The sequence below is a fragment of the Cervus canadensis genome, chromosome 16, assembly GCF_019320065.1.
Source record: "Cervus canadensis isolate Bull #8, Minnesota chromosome 16, ASM1932006v1, whole genome shotgun sequence".
NCBI classification, from domain to species: Eukaryota; Metazoa; Chordata; class Mammalia; order Artiodactyla; family Cervidae; genus Cervus; species Cervus canadensis.
In genome coordinates this window covers 24,787,717-24,800,633 of record NC_057401.1, presented here as the reverse complement: position 1 = coordinate 24,800,633, position 12,917 = coordinate 24,787,717, and the positions used below count along the sequence as shown (strand labels likewise).

Genomic DNA, 12,917 nt, shown 5'->3' with positions numbered 1-12,917 from the left:
ATCATTATATAAATAATGAAATGACTGATGAGTTTACCTAAGAATCACTGCTTCAGATTTTTACTGAGCCCAAGTTAGAAGTCTCTTAGAAGCAGAGAGGCTAACAGCAGACTTAGGATAGAAGTGAAGGAGCAAGAGCCTTGAAAGTTCAAAACAGAGCTATTCTGCATGACCGAGAGTGGACTGTGTGTTTAATTGTGAGCACATGTGTGGTCATTTTCTTGTTTGAAGCTGCCATGCCCTAATCCACTAACTCTGTGTGTGTTTAGGAGCCCTCTGATACTATCAGCCCTCTGAATCTGTGTATGAACATCAGTCTGGAAAACCCTGGCACTAACCCTGCCCTTGAAGCCTACTCTGAGACGGTCAAGGTCTTCAGTGTAAGTGCGGCTTGCCTTTCTTGGGATTCCTGACTAGCCGGCAAAGTTTCAGTCACTGCCTTAGTGTTTGAGAGATACTTAGGACATAGCCTAAGTTGGTAATTTTCTAATTGAAGTACAGTTACTTATGGAAAGTTCACCAGCAGGTAAGTTACATGAAGATAGGGATTTTTGTTTTCCTTGTTCCCTGCTCTATTTCCAGCACTGTGAGTAGTGCTTGCCCCGTCATAGGTGTTCAGTAAATGCTTATGGAAGAAATAAATAACAATAAAGGGAACACCTTGTGTTCACAACCCATTAAAAAAAAATAAAATGATACCAGTACCTCTGAAATTCTCTGTATCACTCCATACTCTTATCATATCCACTTTTATCCTGCACCCCCAGGGAGCACCACCATCATGAATTTTGCATTTATCAATGTTTTTCTTTCTGATGTTGCTAAACATGTATATATTCCTAAAATATGGTTTAGTTTCACAAGGTTTTGAACTTTATATAAATGGAATAATACTATTATGTGTTCTTCTACAATTTGCTTGTTTAACTCAATAGCAAATTTCTGGGATTGTTTTTCTCTTTTTTTGTAGATCCCTTTCCATAAAGACTGTGGTGATGATGGAGTTTGCATTTCTGATCTAGTTCTAAATGTTCAGCAGCTGCCAGCTACTCAGTAAGTTTTACTTTAAAGCACAGTGAAAATTGTAGAAATAAAAGACATGTTAGATTACTTTATTCAAGTGATTGTTTATGGAAATTTTTTTCTACAATAGAAACGTCATAACTCCTAAAAATCCTTAAAATCTAAATTTCAAAGTATCTAGAAATAAACTTAACCAAGGAGGTGAAAGACTTATATTCTGTAAACTATAAAATATTGATAATGGAATTTGAAAATAATCCAGAGAAATGGAAAGATATCCTGTGTTCTTGGATTAGAAGAATTAATATTGTTAAAATGTCCACACCAAACTACAGATTTAATGCAATCCCACTCAAAATATCCATGACGTTTTTTCCAGAACCAGAACAAATAATTCTAAAATTTATATGGAGCCACAAAAGACTCCACATTTTCAAAGCAATTTTGATAAAAAAGAACAAAGTTTGAAGTATCTTCAGGTTACGCCTTAAAGCTACAGTAATCAACAGAGCGTGGTTTGGGCACAAGAGCAGACATATAGATCAATGGAACAGAATAGAGAGAAACAAACCCATCTACTTATGGCCAATTAACCTACAACAAAGGCCAGAATATACAATGGAGGAAAGAGTGTCCCTTAAATAAGTGGTTCTGGGAAGACTGACAGCTACATGTAAAAAAGATAAAATTAGAACGTTTTCTTGCACCAAACACAGAAATAAATGCAAAATGGATTAAAGACCTAAATATAAGACCTGAAACCTCAAAACTCCTAGAAAGAAAACAGAGGGAGAACACTCTTTGTCATAAATTGTAGCAGTAGTTCTTCTGTCTCTGTCTCTGAAAGCAAAAGAAATAAAAGCAAAAACAAACAAGTGAGACCTAATTAAACTTAAGAGCTTTTGCACAGCAAAGGAAACCATTAACAAAACAAAAAGATAACCCACTGAATGGGAGAAAATATTTGTAGATGATATGACCGCTAAGGGGTTAATATCCAAAATATATAAACAACTTGTACAACTCAATGTCAAAAAACCAAAAACCTGATTTAAAAAATAGGAATAAAAAATAAAATAGGAAGACCTGAATAGACATTTTTCCAAAGAAGACATACAAGTGGCCAACAGGCACATAAAAAATGCTCATCAAGACAAGTGCTCGGGCCTGGTGCACTGGGAAGACCCAGAGGAATCGGGTGGAGAGGGAGGTGGGAGGGGGGATCAGGATGGGGAATACGTGTAACTCTATGGCTGATTCATATCAATGTACGACAAAACCCACTGAAATGTTGTGAAGTAATTAGTCTCCAACTAATAAAAAAAAAAATGCTCATCAGAGAAATGCAAATCAAAACCATGATTTTATCATGCCATTTCCTACCTGGCAGGATGGCTGTCATCAAAAGAACATAAACAACAAATGTTAGTGAGGATGTAGAGAAATGGAACCCTTTTACACTGTTGGTGGGAATGTAAACTGGTGCAGCCAACTATGGGAAACAGTATGGAGGTTTCTCAAAAAACTAAAAATATAACTATCATATGATCTAGCAATTCTACTCCTGGACATGCATCCAAAGAAAACAAAAACACTAATTTGAAAAGATAGACGTACCCCAATGTTTATAGCAGCATTATGTACAATAGTCAAGGCATGGAAGCAACCTAAGTGTCCATCAATAGATGAATGGATAAAGGAAGATGTAACATACACATGTATATACATATTTATGTATACACATTTATATATATAATAGAATATTACTCAGCCATAAAAAGGATAAAATTCTGCCATTTGCAATAATGTAGATGGACCTAGAGGGTATTTTGCTTCATGAAATAAGTCAGAGAAAGACAAATATTCTGTTTCACTCATATAGAGAATCTAAAAAACAAAACAAATGTACATAACAGAACAGAAATAGAAAAATAATAAACTAGTAGTGGGCAGAGGGAAGGAGGAAGGGGCAAGATCAGTTCAGTTCAGTCGCTCAGTCGTGTCCAACTCTTTGTGACCCCATGAATCGCAGCACGATAGAGGTATGTAATTAGGTGATACAAGCTATTAATATTATGTAAATGTAAAATAGATAAGTAACAAAGATACATATTATACAACAGCAAAACAGAGTCATTATTTTGTAATAACTTTCAATGGAATATAATCTATAAAAAGATTCAACCACTATATTGTACACATGAAACTAATATTATAAATCAACTATACTTCAATATAAAAAGTATAAATTTCAACTTATCCATATAAAAATTATTTTTTAAATGAGTAAAGTATTTGAATGCTGACTTCAAAAAAGAAAACAGAACTGTAATGACTCTTTTTTTCTCCTTTTTACTGTTAACAGACAACAGCCCTTCATTGTCAGCAACCAGAACAAAAGGTTAACATTTTCAGTAAAACTGGAAAACAAGAAGGAAAGTGCCTACAACACTGAGATTGTTGTTGATTTTTCAGAAAACCTGTTTTTTGCTTCCTGGTCCATGCCGGTATGTGAAGGCACTCTGGTGTTAACTGCTATTTTTGTTGTCAATTAGTCTTCCTTCTACTCAAATCTCCAGGTCCTCTGTGTTTTCTGAAGAAACTCCTTGTGGCTCCCAGCTAGTTAAACTACTTGAGAACACAGCCTGGCTGTGTATCTAGACCAGTTCAGCTTCATGGCTTGGATCAGATTTTTCCTTTGACCTGACGCTTGGCAGTTGTAGCCAGACTCTACCGTAAACTCTCCTCAAGCCATCTGTGCGATGAGGCTGCCGTGGAGCTGCACAGATGCTGGGAGTTGCACTTGCTCTCAGAAATTAGAGTCCCACAGCTCAGCCCAAACTTTGTAACCACAGGTCTTGCTGCTGCCAAGATAATGCATTCCAGTGAGGTCAGTTAATCATGTTGACTTGATCGCTCTACCAGGAACACACTTGACCATGAATGCCCCCCGGTCCCTCTGCCACCAAGCAGTGAAAAGGAGAGAAGGGAAAAGCTGAGGTTTTCCAAATTCACTACTTGATGAAAGGATTTTAAAAATGGTTTCATCCAGTTTCAAGTCATTGTGAACTTAATAGATTTAGTGTTCTACACCAATTCTGACTTTAGTGTTTCAATTTCTCGTGCCAAATGACAGCTTCTTATTTTAAAGAGAAGAATCCTGAGGAAATCTAAAGATGATTCTTTTAAGTTATTTAAAATATAAACAAAAGCTATATTTTATTTGCTTTTCTCTTGGAACTACAACTTTCAAATATATTGAGAGAAAGGTATGTATTAAAGACAGCATTTCTAAATGGTGGATTAAATTTATTTTGTGCTTCTGAAATATGACATATGATTTATTTCTGGGGGAAATTTCAGTATCTGACTTATTTGTTTTGTTGGGTGACCTGTCTAGCGATAAAAGTAGATGTTAGCCATCTGGACAATACATAGATTTTCAAGTCTTGGTGTGAACACAACCTTACTGCTAAAATGTCTAGGTGGTTTATATTTCTTTTGGCACATATGTGCATAAGCGCACATACAGACATTGAAAAAAATTGATCATTGCTTCTCTGGTCTCATTCAGGTTGATGGGACAGAAGTGACCTGCCAGATTGCTTCATCTCAGAAGTCTGTTACCTGCAATGTGGGCTACCCTGCTTTAAAGAGCAAACAACAGGTACAACTTCCATTTCATCCCCAAATCCATGCTGGCCCCTTCTCATCATTGGTGTTAATTCACCAGTGAACCATCTTTCTTTATTAAGTGTCATCATTTGAGAGGCACCACAAAATAATTGGCTGTATATTTAAAGGAAGTTTTTAAATATCTGCATGCTTTAAGTTATTAATAAAAGTGGGATTTCCCCCCGTGCAATTCATTTCCAAAGACACATACAACATAGAAAGTTTTTTCTGAACACATTGACCAACACCAATCAAAGTGCTTTACACATAGTCACGGATATCATTTGTTAACCTCTGGTGGTAAGCAAATTTTACATCAGCACAAAACCTTCAAATTCAGACACGTATTAGTGCCTGTGGTATGTATGGTGGTGGTGGTGGTTTAGTTGCTAAGTCGCGTCCAACTCCTTTGTGACCCCATGGACTCTAGTCCGCCAGGCTCCTCTGTCCATGGGATTTCCCAAGCAAGAACACTGGAGTGGGTTGCCATTTCCTTCTTCAGGGGATCTTCCTAACCCAGGGATCAAAGCTGGGTCTCCTTCTTTGCAGGCAGATTCTTTACTGACTGAGTCATTAGGGAGACCTGATGTATGTATTTGTTAAGTAAATTCAGTTCTGAAGGTGCGGCAAGGTGGAAAAATACATAGATATTCTACAAATTAGAAAACTTAAGTTTCATAAAATTCAGAATCACATGGGAGTCAGTTTACTTTTATGGGACACTTTTTTTTCATGTTGGTCCCTGAGTACAAAGCATCATAGATTGATGAGTTTTCATTTTGTGTATAGGTGACTTTCACTATTAACTTCGACTTCAATCTTCAAAACCTTCAGAATCAGGCATCTATCAGTTTCCGAGCCTTAAGGTAAAACATGATGAAGTCATGAATTGATGAAAAGGGGCTTTTCTAATATTTCTTTTCAGTAATTTGCTAATATTCCTTTCAATAGCGAAAGCCAGGAAGAAAACATGGCAGATAATTCAGTCAACTTAAAACTCTCTCTGCTGTATGATGCTGAAATTCACATAACAAGGTAGGTGAAACAGTGGGGAGCCTATGATCACAGCTCACAACACATTTGGTTCGTGACTAAAGAAGTCCTCTATGTGCTCATTCTTTACTGGAGAATTTGAATTAAAATATTTCCTCCTTGTCAACTAAAACAGAAATCCGGGGGGAAACTGGTCCCTAGAGGACTCTTGAGGGACTCTTTAGGTTTACTGACTAAGCAATACCAGAAAGACAAAGGGATAATCGTCTGTCACCTGCCAAGGAGAACCCCCCTGCAGGCCCTAGGACGAGCTGTCAAAGCAGAGTTGGCAGGGCCCCGAGGAGTTGCCACCACTTCCTTCCCCACACCGGTGCCCTGCTGCCCACATGAGATCTCAAGTGGTAGCCCCACTCCTGGACATCAAAGCCCTGGACACAAATATTGAATCTAGTCACAGAAAATTCCTGGCCTAGTGGATTAGGGGTTTCTTCCAACCAGGATGAGATGAGGCATTTTTCAAAAGAGGTCATCCAGAAAGAAATGAGTTATTCCACTTTCTTGTCTGTCCAAAGCAAGTAGACCTGAGTGCACCAGCCAGAACAGTGCCACTGATACCTATTATCTTGAATTGTTCAGAGAGACTGGTGTCTTGCGAGGTGAGTCACTTGTAGACACCACAGGTGCTGATATCACCTTCATTCCCACTTAGTGAGGCGGGTTCACGGGCACAGACGTATTGCGGCACAGCCATGCAGGTAGAGAAGTCCCAGGTGCGGCCCACCTCCCAGCCTGGGAACCAGAGTTCTCTAGCTGCTGAAACACCATGGCAACTTTGCAGCACAGATCAATGACCCCTGGAAAACACACAGCAGCGTATCCCCGGGGAGCCAGGCTACCAAGTATCCAGTGACTGCAGCTTTCTCTAACATCACTCCAGCCCCTAAAAGCATGGAATATGTGGATCATCCAACAGATCCCTGAGCAAAAACAAAAAGGAAAATATGTCATTATGTCTAGAGCTCAAGACACATGAGCAAAGATGAAAAGAATGCTTCTGTATCAAGTGAGTTGCAAACGGCAAAAGCAGAAACTGTCTCTCAAGTCATCCATCCCTGAAAAATTATTCAGTAACTGCAGATTTCAAAGGGCCCTCAGCTGCTAAAATAAGTAATTGAAAACAGCTGCAGCCTAAGAGATTGCTAGCACCACATTACCCAAATGTTTTCCTTCCTACCTATAATGCTACTTTCTCATCCTAAATGCTTTTTGTTAATAGAGCCTTTTCATCATTCCATTCTCCCACCATGGCCAATGTTTTCAGTTATTTTAAGATGAAATAAATGTAATATTGAAGTAGGACCTCATATTTACTAAATCTTAGCTATGTATTTTTGTGATGGTAAATTGGATTCTCAGACATTCTGATGTTTAAAGTATATCATGCAGTTAAAAAAATACGAGAATTATCGAGAATAAAGCTAAAGTGGCTCATAAACCTACCATCCAAATAATTTGTCTTAATATCTCTTTAAAAAGAAAGATGTTAAATGTGCACGGATAGAAAACCCAAACATCATGGAAAAATGCACAATGAAGAGAAATTATCCCTCCGATCTCCTCTGGTCATTTTGTAATGATTAATTTGGCTGTTCCAGAATATTTTCCAGATACAGGGTCTGTCTATCTACTAGGATATATGCCTCACACACACACACACACAGAGTTTATTTACTTTTTGAAGAAAACAAAAAAGTCCTACCCAATCCCAATTATTGAGTATACCCCTTAGGTACCATTTTGATACTATATAAGTGTGTAATTATATTATGCAAACATGATGGGTGGAAATAGATGACAGTAAAATTTATTTCTAAAACAGGATCTGCCCCACTATAGCTAACTGCTAATATAAATATATTGATCAATATTTAAGTAACTGATGGAACCCTTAAGGAACAAATGAAAAAATGTTGGATCTCTTTAAATATGCAGAAACAGAGCATATTAATCAATTTAAAAACTGGCCATACATAGGGGCTCACACAAAGATCTGAAAGGCACATACAGCCAGCCTTTCTATTTTATTTTTTTAATTAATTTTTATTGGAGTCAGGCTTTCTGTTTTAAATCCCAGTCAGTTTTCCCATTTTCCATGTAAGGCCGACAAATCATTATTTCCTCTCATAGACATAACCTTGACAAATACTACATTTATTTAAGTCCCTTTGACATATTTTCCTTTTGAGAATTTGGGGAAAAATTCTAAGGCATAAAAGAGAAAAATGCAAGATTTTCAGTAAAGAAACCAAAGTACTCTATCTTGAAAATATCCAAAAGAAAAAAAAAGAAAACATCCAGTCCAATTTTTTTTTAGGAAATAGAATCAACATATTATAATTAGGATAAACTGTCTGATGGCAATAAATATTGCTTCTCAGAGTCCTGCCCCTGCTATCTGCCCTCTATCCCCCAAGGAAGCCGCCCTGGTTTGAATTCAGCCTCAGATTCCCAGAAATGAGTGAAGAGAGGGAATGGTATTCAGTTACATTTCAGTCTGGGTGGTCCTGTGCGGGTTCCCTCAGGCCTGGTCATTCTTTCACTTGCAAACCCTACTCAGCAGCCCCAAGGAAAGACATTCAGTTAGGCCATTACCTCTAGGTCTAATCTAATAACAAAACTCCTGAGTCAGCCAGCCATCTTAGAAGTGGTTTCTGTGGTCGGTGGTGGAGACAGATGGACCTACCCCGAGTTAGACCAAAGCATCAGAGTTGGCTTGGAACTAAGGATCGTTATCATTGTTTAGTCATTAAGTTGTGTCCGACTGTTTGCAACCCCATGGACTGTAGCCTGCCAGGCTCCTCTGTCCATGGGATTTGCCAGGCAAGAATACTGAAGGAATAATAAACAAAATGTATACCCTGTTTCACAGGCGTCCAGTGATGAGTAATGCAGGAGCTAATGCCTGATATCTTAATATTGTATAATATTTCAGCCATCATACCAAGTGGAAAATCCTCTGCCTTATAAATCTGTTCATCCAATCAATAAGGACCAGGTGTCCACTGTATTAACTCAGCAGTCAATATATAATAGCAATCTTGCAAAGAGTTTCACTATAAGTTCTACAGTAATACATTTGTACTTATTTTAGAAACTTACAACTGATATATATATCTATATATACAACTGACATTACACAAAGAATCTTAGCAGATCATGAAGGGATATGTTTTGAAAGGAACTTGTTTTAGCCTTAGATATGTATACTGGACCTTAAGTCCATAACAAATATTTCTTTTCCTTGTACCTAAATGTGAATTCTTTCACTTGTAATATAAACTAAAAGATACATAAGTAAAAGAAATATTAAACTTCAAGAGCAATAGCATAACTAAAATATTCAGCTTTACACATATCATCCAACAGATCTACCAACATAAATTTTTATGAAGTCTCCTTGGATGGGAATGTTTCTTCTATTGTGCACAGTTTTGAAGATATTGGTCCAAAGTTCATCTTCTCCATTAAGGTTGGTACACCTGTTATGAGAATGGGAAATCAAGAGAAAGGGGGGCAAAATGAGGGCAGGAAGAGAAGAAAATAAAACAAAGTGAAATATGCCAGTGGTTCTCAAATCTGAGCACACATTAGGATCACCTGAGTCTTGTCAAACACCTACCACTGGGCTCCATCTTCAGAAGTTCTAATTGAAAAGGTCTGGGGTGGACCTAACACTATGCAGGTCTAACAAGTTCCCAGGTGATGCGGATGCTTCTGGGCCAGATGCCACCACAAAGATGGGCCATCCATAAGTAAACAGCCAGGTTTTGTATTGATACAAAGTTTTGTATCCAGGGTAGAGATAATTGGTGTATTTTGAAAGCAAATGTTGAATATTAATCAACAGAGTATTAATATAAAGCTACTACTATGGAAAGCAGTCTCTGGAATATGATGCCAATTTATGCTGGGAAACCACTTCTGTTTGGTTTAAACAGGTTCAAACTTCTGTTTGAGTAACTTAAAGCTCATTATTCGTATACAAATATTTACTTTGTATAGTCATGCTAAGTAGTATACAAAAAAATATTTTTAAATCAATTTCTATTGGCTATTAGTTGGTAATTATTAAAGTTTGTTTCCAGTTATATAAAGAGAAATGAATTTGTGAGAGAATATTTTATAATGACATTACATAAACTTTGTTAAATAAAAAGGAAAGAATCCATCCACCAGCCTGTCATTTTATTTTTGTACATATTCTACTAATCTGTCAAGTGGTTACAACTCTATAATTTGGTGATAATTTGTATTCTTTAAAAAGTCCTTAAAGGAATCTTGATTTGTGATAATCTTGATAATCTTGATTTGTGATAATTTATGGAATTTATAAAATGTGCATGGTATTTGGCAGTTACTTCTTTAATGAAACATTTAGTCAATTAGTAGTAACAATAAAATAATATTCAAAGACATATAATAAGTATCAGCCTTTGTATGAAATGCTTTATATATGTTAACCCATTTAATTCCCAGATCAGTTATTAGATTGGTAGGATTATTATTCCTATGAGCATCCTTTAAAATGTGTAACCCCCCCAAAAAAAATAAAAATAAAATGTGTAACCCCAATAGGGCATGAGCCGTGAACAATTAGGACAGACTTCCCACCAGTGAGAACAGAGGCTATGCCTGTGCATGACTTCTGAGTTGCTGACTATCTTTATTTTACAAATGAGGAAACTGAAGCGTGAAGAGGTCAAGTATCTTGCCTAAACCCCACTGCTATCAGGGGCAGAGTGGGACTTCATGCCCTGACAGGCCAAACCCACAGATGGCAGGTGTTTTTAACCATCCCCTAAGTCACAAATTGTGTACCAGTACAAATCATAGATGTTGAGATTTTAATGAAAGATAAAACACAAGGACTCCAAAGAGTCCATAAAGTAGTGACTCACTTCCATAGGGACTCAATCTAACTACTTAATAGTTGCCCATCATCAACCCTGAGGTTATTGATCACTTTCCTTGCAATGTGTGTCTGATGGAGCAGCAGTCAGAATGTGTTCTTACTACACAGGTGACGACGGGAAGTGTTCCAGTAAGCATGGCGTCTGTAATCATCCGCATCCCTCAATACACCAAAGGCGAGAACCCGCTGATGTACGTGACCGGGGTGCACACAGACCGGGTAAGGGCGGCCAAACTGCCTATAAAAATGCACACCTTCCATGCAGAAGCTCGCCGTGAGGTGGGGGTGATCATGGCTGCCATCTTATAGATGAGGAGCCGAAAAGATAATCCCTCTGAACCCTGGGTGCCAGTTAACTAGCCGTTAATTTCATATGAGAAGCAGGATATTGTCGTCAGAAATGTCTGAGTCTAGGGATTTACAGATAGCAGACATTATTATTTGCACCTTGTTCTGATCAGGTGAAGATCTGACTTTGTCAGAGCCCTGTTTATAGAGAAGTTAGCTGGCCGGGAAGTGAGAGGTTGAACCCATGATGGGAGAGTAATTGGGCCACACAGCTGCAGTCAGTAACTTGGTTTCAAGCTCTCAGCCTGGGCTTTTGTCCAGGAGTTGTCCACCCCAGGTGCTCATTTAATCACCTGGGTCGTTTCTCAAATCTGTGTGATGCCGAGGCCTACCCCAGGCAATTATATCAGAATCTCCAGGGCTAAGGCTCTAGCACTGGTGTTTTCCTTTAAAAGCCGTCCAGGTAGTTCCGATATACTCTAGCCAAGCCCCGTGGTTGGCACTTAGCTAATGCTACAGAAGCATTACTTTTGTGGTGTTCATGGGTGACTACAGGGAAGCAAAAGCCTAAACTGTTCCACAGGAAAGAACCCAAGTGAAATCACTCGTAGTCAGTTGTTATTGCACATTTCTTTCATCACACGTGGACTGTTAAGAACCGGTACCATGCCGTCCAGTCACATCAGAAGGATTTGAATCCTTCAGAATTACAGTAGTGATGTACAGAATTGTGGCCAGGTCAGCACAATGAAGGGGATCCTGGGAGCCCTCCCCTGCCCCAACACGGGACAACAGGATTTCCTAACAAGTTGAAAACATCATAAACCATCTTGCTTCCGAAGACCAATTTGATGTCCTTCTTTGTAGGCTGGTGACATCAGTTGCAAAGCCGAAATAAATCCACTGAAAATAGGACAGATGTCTTCTTCTGCATCTTTCAAGAGTGAAAATTTCCGGCATATAAAAGAATTGGTAAGGACAGGTTCATGGGGTGAAAAGTTCCTTGGGTGATTCACTGTTTGTTTTCCCTGGAAATTGAGGCACTTCTTTTTTCCTGCCACCACACACGTGGGAGAACTTTCCTGTTTTGCCTTCGATGGTCTGTGTGAATCGAGAAAATATACACTCAAAACCAGGCTATTGGCATTATCACTTATGCCATTATTATAATTTCATGAAATCAAAAGGACCCCATGTCAAATGAGTTTTGTGTTGTGTATGTTGGAAACCCTGCAAAGAGCTGGGCAGAGCTGGGCATGTATGCGAGGTAAAGCCTCTCTCACCTTTTCCACAGAATCACTCATGTCTTTATTGAGCTGTTAAATTTGACTCTGGCAACCCTTCTCTGCTTTCCATATTTTATTATATCCTGCTGCGCAGCTATATGCCACTTTCTTTGGGAAAGAGGCTTGTCTAGTGTCTAGCATGGTGCTTGGCACATTATTAAGTATTCAAATACATAAACATTTAGCAAACAGTAAGATCAAGGCTTCCCAGGGGGTTCAAGGGTAAAGAATCTGCCTGTCAAACAGCAGACGTGGGTTTGATCCCTGGATTGGGAAGATCCTCTGGAGAGGGAAATGACAGCCCACTCCAATATTCTTACCTGGAGAATCCTATGGACAGAGGAGCCCGTGGGCTGCAGTCCATAGAATCACACATAGTTGAACATGACTTAAGTGACTTAGCACACATGTACAAGATTAACGTCAGTTCTCCTCTATGAACAACGTGGAAATTCTCCTGTTTTCCTGTCATTGCAATTGTTTTATTTCATAAAGGATGGGAAAACAGGAAACTAGGGAAATGAAACAGTTTCTTAAGTAACTATAGTGTAATTACAGTGTAAATGTGGTCTAAATTTGAACAGAGGTATGTAAAAATGCCCAAGAGGAACTCACCTCAGTGTATGCCAAAATATGATGTCTCTTAGAAGTTTCCATATTTTTGTGAAAATGTTTGATTT

The 12,917-nt window shown here is 38.4% G+C and overlaps 1 protein-coding gene across 1 annotated transcript in view; it reads left to right on the top strand.

The window, feature by feature from the left end:
• The window catches only part of ITGA2 (integrin subunit alpha 2), a 105,373-nt gene that overhangs the window by 84,388 nt on the left and 8,068 nt on the right, over positions 1–12,917 (top strand). Inside the window, exons 18-26 of the mRNA XM_043488539.1 lie at positions 270–380; positions 971–1,053; positions 3,389–3,530; positions 4,598–4,690; positions 5,488–5,564; positions 5,650–5,733; positions 9,118–9,220; positions 10,772–10,882; positions 11,819–11,923. Of these exons, the coding sequence (XP_043344474.1) occupies positions 270–380; positions 971–1,053; positions 3,389–3,530; positions 4,598–4,690; positions 5,488–5,564; positions 5,650–5,733; positions 9,118–9,220; positions 10,772–10,882; positions 11,819–11,923 (909 nt within the window). The remainder of the gene's footprint in view (positions 1–269; positions 381–970; positions 1,054–3,388; positions 3,531–4,597; positions 4,691–5,487; positions 5,565–5,649; positions 5,734–9,117; positions 9,221–10,771; positions 10,883–11,818; positions 11,924–12,917) is intronic.